The 17,078-nt window shown below is 38.5% G+C and overlaps 1 protein-coding gene across 1 annotated transcript in view; it reads right to left on the bottom strand.

Annotated features, from left to right (window-relative positions):
- GLDC (glycine decarboxylase) overlaps positions 1 to 17,078 on the bottom strand; it is a 90,763-nt gene that overhangs the window by 32,781 nt on the left and 40,904 nt on the right. Inside the window, exons 9-15 of the mRNA XM_081280203.1 lie at positions 13,426 to 13,531; positions 11,940 to 12,079; positions 11,325 to 11,405; positions 9,664 to 9,761; positions 9,102 to 9,186; positions 8,884 to 8,925; positions 6,878 to 7,020 (exon numbers count right to left, since the gene is read on the bottom strand). Coding sequence (XP_081136329.1) covers positions 6,878 to 7,020; positions 8,884 to 8,925; positions 9,102 to 9,186; positions 9,664 to 9,761; positions 11,325 to 11,405; positions 11,940 to 12,079; positions 13,426 to 13,531 — 695 coding nt within the window. The remainder of the gene's footprint in view (positions 1 to 6,877; positions 7,021 to 8,883; positions 8,926 to 9,101; positions 9,187 to 9,663; positions 9,762 to 11,324; positions 11,406 to 11,939; positions 12,080 to 13,425; positions 13,532 to 17,078) is intronic.

The following is a 17,078-nucleotide window of genomic DNA, read 5'->3' as shown; positions in this document are numbered from 1 at the left end:
CTTAGTGACTGTTGTATTCTGCTACCTTTACTATCCTCTAATATCCCCCCTCCCTTTCCCTCCCATCTTCTCTCTCTACCCCATCTATTGAAATTCATTTCCCTCCATGTTTGTTATCCCATTCCCCTCGTAAACTCTTATATATAATTTTGTATAACAATGAGGGTCTCCCTCCATTTCCATGTGATTTCCCCTTTTTTTTTTCTCCCTTTCCCTCCCGCCTCATGTCTCTGTTTAATGCTAATCTTTTCTTCCTGCTCAGCCTCACTGTTCTGCTCTTAGTTGCTCTCATTATATCAAAGAAGACATTTGGTATTTGTTTTTTAGGGATTGGCTAGCTTCACTAAGCATAATCTGCTCTAGTGCCATCCATTTCCCTGCAAATTCCGTGATTTTGTCATTTTTTAGTGCTGTGTAATACTCCATGGTATATAAATGCCACATTTTTTTTTATCCATTCATCTATTGAAGGGCATCTGGGTTGATTCCACAGTCTAGCAATTGTGAATTGTGCTGCTATGAACATCGATGTGGCAGTATCCCTGTAGTGTGCTCTTTTAGACAATAAGAAAACAAACAACCCAATCAACAAATGGGCCAAGGACATGAACAAACACTTCACAGAGGAGGACATACAAACAATCAACAAGTACATGAAAAAATGCTCACCATCTCTAGCAGTCAAGGAAATGCAAATCAAAACCACCCTAAGATACCACCTCACCCCAGTAATATTGGCAGCCATGATGAAGTCAAACAACAACAAGTGCTGGTGAGGATGTGGGGAAAAGGGTACTCTTGTACACTGCTGGTGGGACTGCAAACGGGTGCGGCCAATTTGGAAAGCAGTATGGAGATTCCTGGGAAAGCTGGGAATGGAACCACCATTTGACATTAATATTCTTAAAGGTTCCCCAGGTAATTCTAACTTGCAGCCAGGTCTGAGTTCCTCTGCACTCCTCGTGATTTTCACAGGATGGTGCCCAAACCAGCAGCACCAGCAGCATGTTGCTAGAAATGCAAATTCTGAGTCCCTAACCCAGATTGACTGAGTCAGAAGTGCCGGGGCTTAGCAATTTAACAAGCCCTCCAAGTGATTCTCATGCACAATAAATTCTAAGAACCACTAAGCCCTTGTCCACACCACAGAGTGTGAAAAACAACTTCCTCAACCCTAGAAGTCCCGTGAGCGAACAACACTTCTGGCTTGTCTTCCACTGTGATTGTCCATGGAAATTGTTAATTACTGTTTCTATCTGCATTAAACATTATCTCAGAACTCTAAACCAGCAAATCCTATAGTGTATTTGGGTGCTGCTGAATGACTGTAAGAGTGACAAAGTGTTATGGGGAACAAGCCACACCAGGCTCAGTGGGGAATGGAGAGGTCATTAAATATTATTTGGCTCTTTTCTCCACCAAGCTAGAAATACTCCCTTTGTTTGTGGTTTGACAAATAAATAAGAAAATAGGTATACGTTTCTTGACATTTTTGTTTCAGGCCTTTAAACATCCTTAGGCCCTAAATGTCCCAAGGAGGGAAACAAGACCAGTTAAGACTTGGCTACATCAGGCAAAGTGTTCACGCCAAAGTTTATGGTTACTGTCCTAAGTCCATTCAGGCTGCTATAACAAAATAGCATAGATGAGGTGGCCAATGTATTTCCAATGTATTTCCCACAGTTCTGGAGAATGAGGAGCCCAAGATCAGGGTGCCACAGATCCATTCTGATGAGGCCCAGCTTCCAGGTTTGTTCATGATCTGTGTGCTAACTTTAATTTACTTAACTTTATTTTCTGTGAATTTTCTCCTTTCCTGCCCCATTCTCCATAACATTAATTTCTGCTCTTATCCTTATTCTTTCCTTCTTTCTACTTGTTTTGAGTTTAATTTGCTCTTCTTTTTCCACTGTTTTAGTTCATCAGCTTGTGGTTTTCTTTTTTTAAAAATGTAGACATTTGTAGCTATTAATTTCCCTTTTAAATGCTGCCTTAGTTGCATCCCACAAGCTTTGGTAGGTTGTATCTTCAATTTTCTTTAACTTTTTATGGTGCTGGGTACTAAACCCATACTAGGCAAATGCTCTACTATTGAGTTGTATATATGTCTGGCCCTATGTCTTCATTTTGATTCATTTCAAAATATTTTCTAATTTCCTTGGGATTTCTTTTTGGTCCATTGGTTATGTACGAATATACTGTTCAGTTTCCATATATTTATAAATTTTCCTTTTTCTGTTATTAATTTCTAATTTCATTCCTTTGTGATCAGAGAAATCACTTTTTTCACCATTGTGTTATCTGGATTTTTTTAACAGCTCTAATTTTTTTTAAAAAAACTTCCCATTGAGAGAAATTACTTCTTAATCTGCTTTTAACACACCTTTATTTCCCTAACCTTTCAATGAGAAATCATTTGTTTCTGTTAAGTTTGTCTATGTGTGTGGTAAACAGGATTGAACACATAGCCTCAAGCAAGCAAGGCAAGCACCTTACTGCTGAGCTACATCCTCAGATCTGTTAACTTTTCATATTTGTTGACATATGGTAGCATATGTTAATCTTGCTATTCTTTTACAATTATTTTAATCTTACATATACATATATCTATGACTGTTTCTTTTCTCATTCTGTGTGAAATATGTGTGTGTATGTTCACACACAAAGTTTACTGATTTTTTTTTTCTCTTTCACTTCATAAAGCAAGGAGATTTATTTAGCTCACAGTTGGGAGGCTGGAACTCCCCAGGCTCAAATGCATGGCAGAAATGTATATGTATCTCTGTGTTCAATTGTTTACTGATTTTATTGGACATTTCAAATAATCAGATTTTTATTAATTCTTTTTACTATATGTTTTAGTTCATTCATTTTCATTTTATCTTCAGTAATTCCATTTTCCTACAATCACTTTAATTATACAGTCATTTTTCATCAATTCTTAAGATGAATATGAATTGACTTCCATTTTCTCCTTCTAAAATGCTGCACTTTGAATCTGTCTTCTTAGTTTTTAACTTTTACTTCATAACTTCAATCTCTATATTTTTGCTTTTTGTTTTGGAATATTTTTTCTAAGAAACTTTCCAAGTCACAAGTTGGTTTACAACAGTACCCAACCCTGACTTTTTAGAATTACAGCCCCATAATTTTAGTTCCAGAATGTCTTTTTTCCAAGCCAGGCACCATGGTACATGCCTTATAGTCCCAGCAGCTTGGAGACTGAGGCAGGAAGATCACAAGTTCAAAGCCAGCCTCAGCAACATAGGGAGGCCTTAAGCAACTTAGCAAGACACTGTCTTAAAATTAAAAACTTAAAAAAAAAAAAAAAAAAAAACGGGCTGGGGATGTAGCCCAGTTGTTAAGCACCCCTGCATTCAATCTCTACTACTCTCCCCAGACCAAAAAAAAAAAAAAAAACAGAATGTCTTTTTTTAGTTAACATTGAATGTCTGGGACTATAGATACCGGGATTATAGTGTGAGGCCACTATTGGGTAACTCTGCCTTAGTTATACATGGCCACCTGTTTTGAGGGCTGTACCTCTCTCTGCTATTGGGTCCAATGAGACACATAGTATCTCGTTCGCAAATATGACTCCATTCACCCTGGGGGTTCATTACATTCAGCAGCAGAACCAGCCTGCAAAACTGTCAGTCCTCTATTGAGAACATCAGGTCTCTCAAGAGGAAAAATCTCCCCACCTACAAAGGACAGAATGTTCTTGGCCTCAAAATTAGGGAGGATATGGTCTAAACCTTACTTTCCCCTGAAACTCCTCAGGAAGCCACAAAAACCTTCTGGTCTATCCAGAAGACTCCTTCAGAGGACCTCTCTCCTGTCCAGGGTTTGTAGATCTCCATGAGCCAAAATCTCTTTAGACTCCAAAAAGCCACTATCATAACCCCCAGGGCTCCCTGCCTCATATCACCAAGTGCTCTTCTTCCTAACCGTAGCCGCCTGTCATCTACTTCTCTGTTCAGGGCCCATTTGGGCTGCCACCTTCCTCTAAAGTGCATTACCATCTCTTTTCCTTCCTTAACCTACTCATTGTCTTTAGTAACCATTTGCAAAGGCCATACCTACTAGAAACCAATTGTAATGGAGTGGTTATTGTCCTACCCATAGTCCTTTGTCTCATCCTGAAGCTCATTTGCAGCCTCTGTAGACAGTTATGATTCAAAATGAAAGCATCTAGCTCAAACACCTGTGTTTCTACCTTGTGGATGTTTTCTGCTGGCATGTGCTTGATCAGAGGAGGGACAAGCCACAAGTATAGAAGTGCCCAGGAGATAAGGCACCCAAGAGAGGTTTTCAACCAAAAGTTGGTAAATACTCTAGCTTCCCTACTTCTCACTGGAACAAATCTGAGGCATGTTCCACCAGTCTACCATGATGTCCCCTAGTGGGACTAAGTGCCAGAACACCAGTGACAACCTGCTCATCTTCTCTAGCTTTTCTCATTTCTGCAGCTTACCTGGATACCTTCTCATTGTACTTCTGTGAAGAGCCTGCAAATTCACTTATTGTATTTAAATTAGTTTCAGTTTCTGCTTTTGGGAAACCCAAATGAAGACACAAGCTTATTGAGGAAAAATGGCACTTTTGATAGAGCTGCCAACATTCAGGGCCAGCTAGTATCTAGGCCAACAGCATAAATTTGCAGCATGGACCCCTTTTCTCTAGATACCCAAGGACCGTGTCAAGGCAAACAGCACAGATCAGTTTAAACTACACCACAGTAAGTCACAATAATAGAAATTGATGAGAGACTATCCTTGTTGACAAAAGGATGATATTTACCAGAAGAGGGCCCTAGCTATAGAGCATTAGACAAAGTATAAGTTCTTTACATATGAACAAAAAAGTTTAGAGTTGCTTTTGTGCATAAAAGGATACTATCAATAAAATAGACAATTCATAGCATGGGACAAAACATTCACTAATTGATAAGAGACTAATATTCAGAATATATGAAGAACACCTACAACTCAACTACAGGCTTCCAAACAAATTCCAAATGACCCAATTAAAACATTGTCAAAAGACTTGAGTAGACATATTTTCCAAAGAAGATATGAAAATGTCAATGAGCATAAGAAAAGATGATCAATGTTACCAGTCATAAGGAAATGCAAATCTAAATCACAAGGAACTACCACTCTATACCTTAAAAAGAAAATAACAAGAGTTGTAAAGATTTGGAGAAATTGGAGCTTCAGCCTTGCTTATGGATATGTAAAATGGTATATAGCCACTGTGGAAAACATTACAGCATTTTCTTGAAAGATTAAACAATAATTCACTTTTAGATGTATATCCAAAATAACTGAAAACAGGGACTCAGAAATATTTGTACACTGATGTTCACAGCAATATTATTCACAACAGCCAAAAGCTTAAAACAACTCAAATGTCCACTGATAGCTAAGTGGATGAATAAAATGTAGCATGTACATACAAGACAATACTCAGCCTCAAAAAAGGAAGGAAATTCTAACACATGCTACAACACTGATGAAACTGGAAAACATGCTCAGTGTAATAATCCAGGCACAGATGGACAAAAATTATACAATTCCACTTACATAAGATGCTTAGAGTAGCCAAATTCATGGAGAAAATAGAATGGTGGTTCCAGGGGCTGGGAAAAGTGTGAAAAGAGTTACTGTCTAATAGAATAAAAAATATCTGGAGGGGCTGGGGATGTGGCTCAAGCGGTAGCGATCCTCAGCACCACATACCAACAAAGATGTTGTGTCCGCCAAGAACTAAAAATAAATATTAAAAATTCTCTCTCACTCTCTCTCCTCTCTCACTCTCTTTAAAAAAAAAAGAAAAAGAAACTCCACTGGAAGGGTGGAAACAAGCATTGAACACGACCAGGCAAAAGTCTTTGCTTGCAGACTTTAAAAAAAAAAAAAAAAAATTCTGGAGATGGATTGTGCTAAAGGTAGTTTAAGACTTTAAACTTAAAGATGGTTGAAATGGTAAAATTTGGTGTGTTATACATATATGCGTGTGTGTGTGTGTGTGTGTATAGGTCAGATTTCTGGATCCTGGCTTGGAGCTCAACTTAATGTAAAAGTTATGATACTGAAGATAGATCATATTCCCATCACTAGAGGGCGAAGTCTGTTCATTTTCAACATTTTAAAAAGTACATATGTTTTAACAGTTGAATGATGAAATTTCAATGAAGGTACACAAAAACTTGATTTTATGGTATCAACTCCTTCCTCTTTATGAAGTGAACAGGGGAAGGGAACTTTCAAAGCTGGTAAGAACCAAAGCAGGCCCCAAGTTCACCTGGTCCCACCAGATCAAGACCTGCTGCTTGTTAGGAGTTACCATTTGGGCAGGATATTTATTCTTATGCTATATTATTGACAGGTATTGTAGCCAGTTTCCAAAGATGGCCCACAATGAACCATGTCTCCATTCAGACCTACATGCTGTCCCCTTCCACATTCAACCTGGGCTGGTACCATGACTTGTTCTAACAGAATGCTCTGAAAGCGATGCTGTATAACTTCAGGGGTGAAAACATAAGAGGTCTGCAGCTTCTGCATGCTTCACATTGGAAAACTCCATTATAAACCTGGACATCCTGTGTTAAGAATGCTCAAGGAACAACAGGAAGAGGAAGAACTAAGGTTCTAACCAGTATCCTCAATGGTACTTCCAGCCAACAAACCAAAGCCAACTTTTTGAATGAGGCCAGCTTTACCTTCTGGCCATATCACCCCAGTCAACTCATAGGAGATGTCCAGTCAACTCACAGGATGACACAAATAAAATGCTATTTTAAGTCTGAAGTTTTGGGTGGGTATTAACAACAATGGATAACAAATGGGAGGGGGGAAAATCCCCTTACCTGTTAGGCTGGAAAGAGACTTGATCATAACCTGTGAGTTCACACAAATCTTTCTCAAGCTCTCGGAATAACTGCTGGTATCCTTGAGCTTGGTCCAGAGGCACAAAGGGGTGGATGTTTGCAAATTCTTTCCATGTGATGGGCTAAACAGCAAGAGAAGAGGCCAAAAATACATATGTGAATATTGTAATTGCAATAACAACTTTAAGGATAATGATGACAATACCTAGCACCAAAAAATGCCTCCTCTTTGCTGGAGACTGTTCCAAGCACTTAAATATATTAATTCACTTAGTCTCACACAATCTTATTAAGTCACTATCTTCACTGTACATGCAACACACAGGCCACAAAGGGAACCTATAAAAAAGTCTTACACCTTTTCAGGGATAAAAAGGCCCCCAAGTAGATTTATATCCATGAAAACACAATGAGTTTGTTCAAACTCTTACATGCACATGCATTATTCTGTCTCATCATTAAGCAGAATAATGCATAAATGTAAAAACAAATATTTCCTTTTAAAATAGAAAATTATTTTCTCTGCCTAGTGTAATTTGTCACATTAGAATAATCCCATAAATAAAAGGTATAAATTAACTTTCTTAAAAGGATCCTGGCCTTGGAGATACTTATCAACCAAAACACCAGGTTACAAAATCCTCTGTTGGCATTCGGAAAAAATTTAAGCCTCAAATTCATATCCACTCCCACAATTTTTTTCATTTAAAAAAATTTGTTCTTTTTAGTTATACATGACAGTAGAATGCATTTTGACATATCATACATATATGGAGTATAACTTCCCATTCTTGTGGTTGTACATGACATGGAGTTACATGGGTCATATATTCATATATGAACAGAGGAAAGTTATGTCCTATTCATTCTACTGTCTTTCCCATTCTCATCCTCCCATGCCCTTTTTTTTTTAATTTAAACTGTTTTTTTTTAAGTTGTAGATAGACACAATACTTTTATTTATTTATTTTATGTGTTGTTGAGGATGGAACTCAGTGTCTCACACATGCGAGGCAAGCACTTTATCATTGAGCTACAACCCCAGAGCCAAATTATACCCTCCTAACACAATGATTTGTAGAAAGAAGGCTTAAGGTTCTTAATTCTACTTGAGGTTAACAACCACAAATAGATAAAATTAGTTTTTATTATGATAAATTAAAAAAAAAAAAAAAACATCAAGCTGACACAATGGAACATGCCTGTAACCCCAGAGACTTCAGAAAGATACCAAGATCGAGGCCAACTTGGGTACCTTATCAAAACCCTGTCTCAAAATAATAAATAAAGCCAGGCATGGTGATGCATGCCTGTAATCCCAGTGATTCAGGAGGCTTAGGAAGGAGGATTACAAGTTAGAAGCCGCCTCAGCAATTTAGTGAGACCCTATATCAAAATAAAAAAATAAGAAGGTCTGGGGATGTAGTTCAGTGGTAAAGGGTTAAATCCCTAGTACCTAAATAAATAAATAAGGCTAAGAGGTAGCTCTGTGGTACAGTACCCTAGGTTCAAGTGCCAGTATTGTCAAAAATAAATAAATAAGTTTAAAAAGAAAGGATATGATGGTATAAATACATCTAATTATTTTAATTTTAAAAAATAACTTTACATAGCAAAGCATGGTAGTACAGGCCTATAGTTGCAATTACTTGAGAGGATGAGGCAAGAAGGTTGCTTGAACCCATGAATTTGAGACAAGCCTGGGCAACATTAATAATAATAATAATATAGCATGAATAAGGCCCTGGATTTGATCCCCAGCACCATCAACACCCCTTAAAAAAGGTAATTTTTGCCCATATACTTAAATGGTCAACTTGTGTGAAGTATCATGGTTTCTCCCAATATTGGTGAACAGCAAGTTAAAGGATTATTGAAGTGATTATTAAGTCATAGCCCTGGTAGATTTCTCTAGATACCAGTTTCTGTACAAACTGGAAAATTGTACCTAGTAAATACCCTCTTAACAGAAGTGACCTACTTACTGTGAGTTCAGATGAGCTATTGAGCTTCATGGTACAGGATCCCTTTAAGAAGAACATCCAACATTTATCACATTAGTGATTTCCTACAGTCCATCATCAACCCTCCTCTCTCCCCACCTGGCCGCCCCTTTAACCCTCTTGCAGTGTATTAGATATGACCCAAATGGGATCAGATCAGGGCAGGACTAGAGGTAAGAAGGAAGGCCACAAACAACTACCAGTGGAATCATGCTGTGAACAAGGGAAATGTCTTTGTTCTCTAGTTTCTTCATGTACCGGACAATATTTGTTTCTGAGTGATAGCTGTGAACACAAGATACATGGTCAGGGCCAACAAAATCAGATGAGTCCACGCACATCCCCCTGAGACACACTGACATCTACCTTCAAAATATAGAGAAATTTTGGCCACGGGCAACATGTCAACTCTACATTAGAAGGATGGGTACAGAACCCCTGACCACAGAGAATGCCTGATTCAAGAAGCTGCCTGTGGGCATAAAGAAAGGAAGTTGGGAAGAAGATAGGGTTCCTAGGTAAAAACTTCAGCCTGGCAATTGGACCTCCAAACGCCCCTCTCCCCCAACAGTGCCAGCAGAGTGAGTCCACCAGGTAACAAGGCATGCTTGGCCCAAATCAGGAATGAAATCATTAGGGTAATGACTTTCAGTAGGTGTGGCTGAGCCACAATGACCCAGACCCTATAACAATCAGCATAGAAGCAGCTCCCTAGCTTATTGCCATGACACAAGACGCAGATGTCACACAAGCCACACAAACCTGTTGAACACTTGATGTGTGAGGAATGGGCTAGTTCTCTTGAATGCAGATCCTGGAATACCTCTCCATTCCTCTCCCATGCTTTCAGCCACCAGTTCCTGCACAGAGAGACAACAGAAACTAGAGGGCCAGAACTGTGCCTGGAACCACAGTGGACATCCAGGCTTTCAGATGGCTAGGCCACAAAACATGCAAAATGATCAACCACATACCTTTAAAAGTCAAAACTATTAAACTCTTAGAAAAAAAAATATAGGAGCAAATCTACATAACCTTGGGTGTAGTGGTGGTTTCTTACATATGACACCAAAGGCAAGAAGAGCAAAAGAAAAAAAGTAGATAAATTGTGATTGCAGTAAAATAAAAATCACTTGGGCTAGGAGTGTAGCTCAGTTGGCCCTGGGTTCTGTCCCTAGCATCACAAAGATAATTAATTAAAAACATTTGTCCATCAAAGGATACTATCAAGAATGACAAGAAAACCCACCAAGTAGGAGAAAATATTTGCGAATCATGTATCTGACAGGAGTTTAATATCCAGAACATGTAACTAAATACATGGTTTGCTCTTCATTTTTGCCCCAGGCTCAGAGTATGGCCATCTTGAACCCTATGAGTGGCTCCAGAAATATTCTTCAAATGGATAGACCAAATAAATGTGATTAAATTTTGCACAGTGTACCAGGGGGGAAGCTTACTCAGTCCTGTTTAATTAATAAATGAAGTTCAAAAGAGCATATTGTGAAGCTGCTTTGGTAATTTACGATTAGTATCTGGGCGCTGCAGTCCTCTTCCAAAGAGAGCACACACAGGCAACCAAGATGGCAACATTCAGCACTCTGGGGGTATTTCTACTTCTGCAACAAGTAGTCACTGAGTGATTACTATGAACCAAGCAGTGCAGTGTCTAGGTAGCTGCTGACTACTCTCCTCCCACGGAACCAGAACCCTGCTCCTGGCTTTTCCTTGCTACTTCATTATTTTAGAAACCAACTCAGTCATGCTGAAGTGATTACATTTCTTGATCCTCTTGGTCTTTGTGGCTGTTTCCCCCCAGTGTTTGCAATACCTCTAAACCTACCTTCCTTCTCCATTGTGCCATGTGGGGTAACTCCTACTTATCTTTGAGATCTTAGCTTAGACCAAATCAATGCAAGCCTTGGTGAGGAGCACACCCTCTGTGCTCCCAGAGCACCTTCACACATCACCTAGCATATCACCTGGACTGTAATGCTGTGCTTGTGTGTCTGGATCCTCTCTGAACTATGCTCAGTGAGGGCAGGGACCGTGCACAATTCCCCACTGTATCCTCAAGGCCTAGCATAGTACCTGGCACATATTAGGTCCTCAATAATTATTTATAAATAAATGAGTATCATAACTTTTCCCCAGAATTGACATGAACCAAGATGCTAATGTCATGAATCTTTGTATTAGGAATAGTTTGAATTAGACATCATTAATAATACTTCCAACTAGCCTAGCTGCATGGTCCTGACTGGAGCCCTACAGCAATGGCCTTTAGCCGTCAGCAGTCACAGGAACAAGGGACAGTCAGTGGTGTAATTTTAACAGCAGGCTGCCCAATGTCATACCTGGGCACTCTCTTTAACACCCCCCTAAGAGTCATTATGAGGAATGCATGATTTTACTTTACTTACTGCAGATGACTCACAGCCAAAGATCCATAGCAAATCATCGAGATCTTTTTCATTGACTGTTTCATCAAGAGAAATACCAAGCTACAGAAACAAAAACAAAATGAAAAACATCAACTCTAAACTCCAAGATCAGTGGAGGAACCCAGAGGAGAGATCAAAGGGGAGAAGGTGGTGGACAAAATTACTGGTCAATCCAAAATATCAATATACCAGTCAATCCAAGTTGACCCTTAGGGGATGGCAACTAGACCAGGCTGAGACTTCACAAGGTTTAGAGTTCTGCAAGCCACTTGTGGATTCAATAGTCCAATGGCTATTGAGTTCAAGGGCACTCCTATTAGAACTAAATATGCTTGACTTTTTCTCCACTTAACTTACTTTATTTATATCAATCATTTAATAGAGACTTGTCCTTGAACAGTGTGTATGAAAACACAAAGACTCAGGAAAGCTGTAAACAAACTATTTGAAAAGGTCCCAATGTTCTAAACTGGTATTTACAAAAACAGGCTGTGCCCAAAGTCCCAACATATTTTTAAATAAAAAGGAAAACTTTTAATGAGAAAAGTCATGAAAAATTAAAGAATTGGTAAAAATACAGAAAAGTTGACTTACTGTGCCATCCTCAAAGAGCCGAAAATTGATTTGCCGCTGGGCAGCCCTGCTCAAGACCTCTTTCACTGAGCAGCCACACTGAACCTTCAAGGTGTCAAAGAACAGGTCGTGCTGGAGTTTATGCCCTGCTCGCCTGAGACCTGGATAAGACAGGGAGCCACCAGTTACTGACACAAAAACATGCTCCTCAGCCATTTATATCCCACAGAGAAATAGAGAACTTCTACTATAGACTACTCCTGATCCTGGCCAATGTTTTGGGGCTGCTTTAAAAATAAATACCTTTATTACTAATGCAATAGAAAATTATGAAATAAATACTAAAAAAGAAGAAAGATCATCGTTATCACCAACAAGAAATCAGTACTGCTTACATTTTGGTGTGTATTCCTCCAGAAATGGTGATGGCGGGGGTGGGGGAGGGAGATGAGGTATATATATTTTGTTACACTTTTTTAGAGCTAAAATATGAGTATCTTTGTTTTTCTATAGATTGATATCCATCATTATTTTCAATAGCTGTGTAAGGTCAAACATGGATATACCATAATTTAGTTGCATTATTAAACTTTATCATGTATAACAGATCTTTATTTTTTCCCCCTTGTGTTCTTCCAAGCTTCTGGTTAAAGGAAAAGAGTAAAAAGAAAAAAAGGAAAATGTGTCTAAAGTCCATCAGTGTTAACTCCCTGTGACAAGGATAAAGGAAAATAATTTAATAGTTCAAAAAATAATAATGTTGAAAACTCTCTATGAAAGACTGAATGTAAAAGTAAAAAATGTTTCAATGGGCATGCTTTACATACTTCTTTTATTATGAATTTTAGATATATATCACTAGAAATTTAATTTTTAGATAAAATTATAGGGACATTTTTAAAGCATTTGATATGTAAAGTGTCATCATACCCAAATGTTATCAGCATTTCTTATTTATTGTGGTACTGGGAACTGAACCTAGAGGCAGTCTACCACTGAGCTACATCCCTATCCCTTTTTTACTTTGAGACAGGATCTTGCTAAATTGCAGAGGCTGGCCTCAAACTTGTAATCTTCTTGCCTAAGCCTCCCAAGTCACTGGGAGTATAGGCATGTAGACTGTCCCTCTCAGCATTCTTCTTAGTCTTTGCCAAAGTGATAGATAAATACTACTTGTATTTTCTTGATTAATAGTGAGGTTGAGATTTTGTATATTCATTGGCCATTTACTTGTATATTTCTTTCTAAATTACATTTCGTGTCCTTTGCTCATTTTTCCATCAGAATGTTCATTTTTTTCTGTGTTTAGGGGTATAGAAAGAGCACAGTATATATTAAAACTATTCATACTCAGTCTATCATAGATGTTGAAAATATTTTTTCTGGTTTCTCATTTGACTTTTAATTTTGCATTTGGTATTGGACATGCCCCAAATTTTCCATTTTTCTTACTCAGATTTATCAGTCTTATTATGCCTCAAAATTTTGAAACAGATAACTGACTTACCTTCAGACAAAATCAAAGTGGCATTATGTACCCTCCTAGCAATATGCTTCAGCCCTTGGGAACCATGGTAGATTGCAAACATGGCAGCCATATTTGCCAAAAGGGCCTAAAAGAATAAAAAAACATTTAAGGAATCATGTGCAACAATGTTACAGAACGTGATTATTGGGAGGGGGAAATTATACAACTTGTGATGCCAAAACTGAAAACAGGAACAACACAAAATAATCGTATTTCCTGCATTTTTTAATGATAGTTGGGGATCATTGTGAACTGCCTGATTACCTGAGGGTAAAGACAACATCCAAATCACTCTGAAGTCACTATATTAAACCTTCAGACTTAATTATTATAGAGGGATCTCATTAATGCAACATAACCATGACACTCATGAGGGGGACAAGCAGGCTCCTATCCAGCATCAAAAAGCAATATTTAAAAAAATAAATAAATAAAAAATAAAGCAATATTTGATGTTGGAAGACAGTGGAGCAAGAAAACTTTCAGAGGAAAAAAATTGGATCTGAGAATTTTATACTTAAATAGTTCTTCAAGAATGAAAGAAAAAAACAAAGAAAAAAAGCAGCAAACAATTTCTAAATACTCAACAATTTTCTCAGAGATGCCAGGTGTGGTAGAGCATGCCTATAATCCCATAGACTGGGGAGGCTGAAGCAGAAGGATCACAGGTTCAAAGCCAGCTTCAACAACTTAGCAAGGTCCTAAGTAACTTAGTGAGACCCTGTTGCCGCAATCTTGGCTGGGCACAGAATCACGAGCCACCACACACCTTGTAGATTCAAACAGCAATTCTTTATTCCGGAACTCACACCAGCCTCTACACACACGTTCTGGGGAAATCCCCGTTCTGCCGCACAATTCACGTCCCAAAATACTTTTCAATTCCAGGAGAACTCAATGGGATACGCCCTATTCCCCCGCAGGGTACACCTTAAACCTGGAACTTCCCTAAACCCAAGGACGGGATACTCCCTAAAACCTTACTAAAGCATACATGCAATGTCCCAGCGAATGTCCTCTAAGCAACATGGGGTACGCTGGCAAGGAAATTTTGATGCGTCATTCCTACTTGGCAATGGCCCTCAGCACCCTGTCTCTAAATAAAAATAAATAAATAAATAAATAGGGCTAGGGATGTGATTCAGTGGTTGAATGCCCTTGGGTTCAATCTCTGGTTTAAAAATAGATAGATAGATAGATAGATAGATAGATAGATAGATAGATAGCTCAGGAAATACAATTCTCCTAAGGACTTAAATAAAACACTAAAAACCGAATTTTACCCAATCATTAGATGAGCAGAGCTGTGGTGTAGCTAATAGCAAAGTGAAAGCTTGTAATGTTATTAAAAGTTCTGCATTTGATCCCCAACACTCCCTCCCATAAAAGAAATGAATGGAGAATTTGTGACCATAGACTGCCAAAACTAAAAATGTGGGAAGAAAAGAAATAAAGCCAAAATGAGCTGGTAGGAGATATACTGGATGACCCAATGAAAACAAGGTCATTTTCTCAAGTAATCTCTCGCTTAACCATTGGATTGAGGTTTCAGAAAAATATTTACGGGAAAGTGTGAGTTGCGTGTTACAGAAATAAGAAAGAAAGAGCATTGGAACCTCACTGAGATAAGGGACCCCTGTGTGAGGGGGTCCTGAATGAGGAACAATAGATGACCCACTGTGATGGCATCTGGAGTAGGGGAGAGAGATAAAGAAGGCAGCTAGGGTCAGAAGCCAAAATGAATGGTGTCTCAAGAGAAAATGATGGATGCCCACATCCTACTTCTCCTCTTGGCCTCTTTCCTCACTTGCTTTTTCACCCTAGAACCTACCAAAGAGCAGCATTCCAACCATTCACTGTCATCCCAGGTAACTGGTCCAAATTCAAGTCTCTCATTTGCTACCTGCCCAGCCCACTCTACTCTCCCATGGTCCCTCCTCTCTCATTAGAGTGATCCCTAATGTAGTAGGTAAGCAGTTCAAGGTCTACCTACCTTCATGGCAATCTCTCCAGGATGGGAAGGAGCATTTCACAAAACAGAGACCGTACTCAACTGAGAAATACAGTAAACACTTTAAAGTTGAATAATGTTCAACGTGGGATCTATTTTTGCTAGGTACACCTTTTCTCTGCTAGAAGAAATATCTCTATGGGGCCATTGCAAAACAAGAAACATTTTGGAAATGATGTCATAAAGGAAGTTAGCAATCAATGAAGAAAATGAGGAGGAAAAGACAACATTAGAGAAAAAAGAAATAGACTTTCCTGGACTAGAAGTTCCCAGGAAAGCACTGACATGCTTATAGACTCCATACACCAATCAGAGATAAATACAGAATGATCACAGCACATTGCCGCTGTGGAGAGGTTAGCATGGAGTAGAGAATCCATGGCACAGTGTGCTCAAATGCCCACGGCCATGCTGCCAGGGAACAGAAACCAGGCCTGATATTCACAGAACATCCTGGAAGCCTCCTTCACTACAGCCTTCTGGAGGCTGGTTCATGTCCCTTTTTAGTTTAGAAATGAGTCTTTCCATAACCAGGAGACTATATGATGGACAACTATATGAGTGTACAACAAATTAATAGGAAGTATAAAAATCACTTCTAAAAATCTTTGAAAAGGGTAAAAGCCAGTGGTATAGCACTTGCCTAGCATTTGTGAAGTCCTGGGTTTAACCCCCACTGATGAAAAATAAATAAATAGATCAATAAATAAAACAATAAATAAATAAAACTAAACGAAAGAAATTAATTTTTTTTTACATTAAAAAATGAAAACCCTGGGGCTGGGGTTGTGGTTCAGTGGTAGAGCGCTCACCCTGCACATGTGAGGCTCTGGGTTGGATCCTCAGCAACATATAAAAATAAATAAATAAAACAAAGGTATTGTGTTCATGTACAACTAAAAAAAATGAAAAAAAAAATGAAAACCTGTGGTGCATGCCTGCAATCCCAGCGGCTCAGGAGGTTGAGGCAGGATATCCTGATCAAAGGCAGCCTTAGCAAATGCAAGGTGCTAAGCAATTCAGTGAGATCTTGTCTCTAAATAAAATGCAAAATAGGGCTGGGGATGTGGCTTAGTGGTTGAGTGCCCCTGAGTTCATTCCCTGGTACTAAAAAAAAATAAAACTTTTGAAAAGCATAATTTTTTTTTCAGTACTCAGTATGAAAAAGCATCAGAATATCAAAATAAGATCAGAGAAACAAAGAGACCAAAAAAATTTCAAATTTCTTTGATATATCAGAGAAACTTAAAAATACAATCAAAGTATTTAATTAAAGGCAACAAATAATCATGAAAAAATATTCAAAATCATGAGTTACTACAGAAATGCAAATCAAAAGCACAATGAGGGCTGGGGAAGCACACTTGTCAGGCATGTGTAGGGCACTGGGTTAGATCCTCAGTACCACATAACATAAATAAATAAATAGATAAATAGATAAATAAATAAATAAATAAATAAATAAATGTATTGTATCCATCTACAAATAAAAAAAATATTAAAAAAAAAAAAGCACAATGAGGGGCTGGGATTGTGGCTCAGTGGCGGAGCGCTCACCTAGCACGGGCGGGACCCTGGTTTGATCCTCAGCACCACATAAAAATAAAGGTATTATGTTGTG

Source organism: Spermophilus citellus, assembly GCF_964194105.1.
Source record: "Spermophilus citellus genome assembly, chromosome: 2".
Classification (NCBI taxonomy): domain Eukaryota; kingdom Metazoa; phylum Chordata; class Mammalia; order Rodentia; family Sciuridae; genus Spermophilus; species Spermophilus citellus.
Note: the sequence above shows the minus strand (reverse complement) of the source record. Positions and strands in the feature narration are given on the sequence as shown.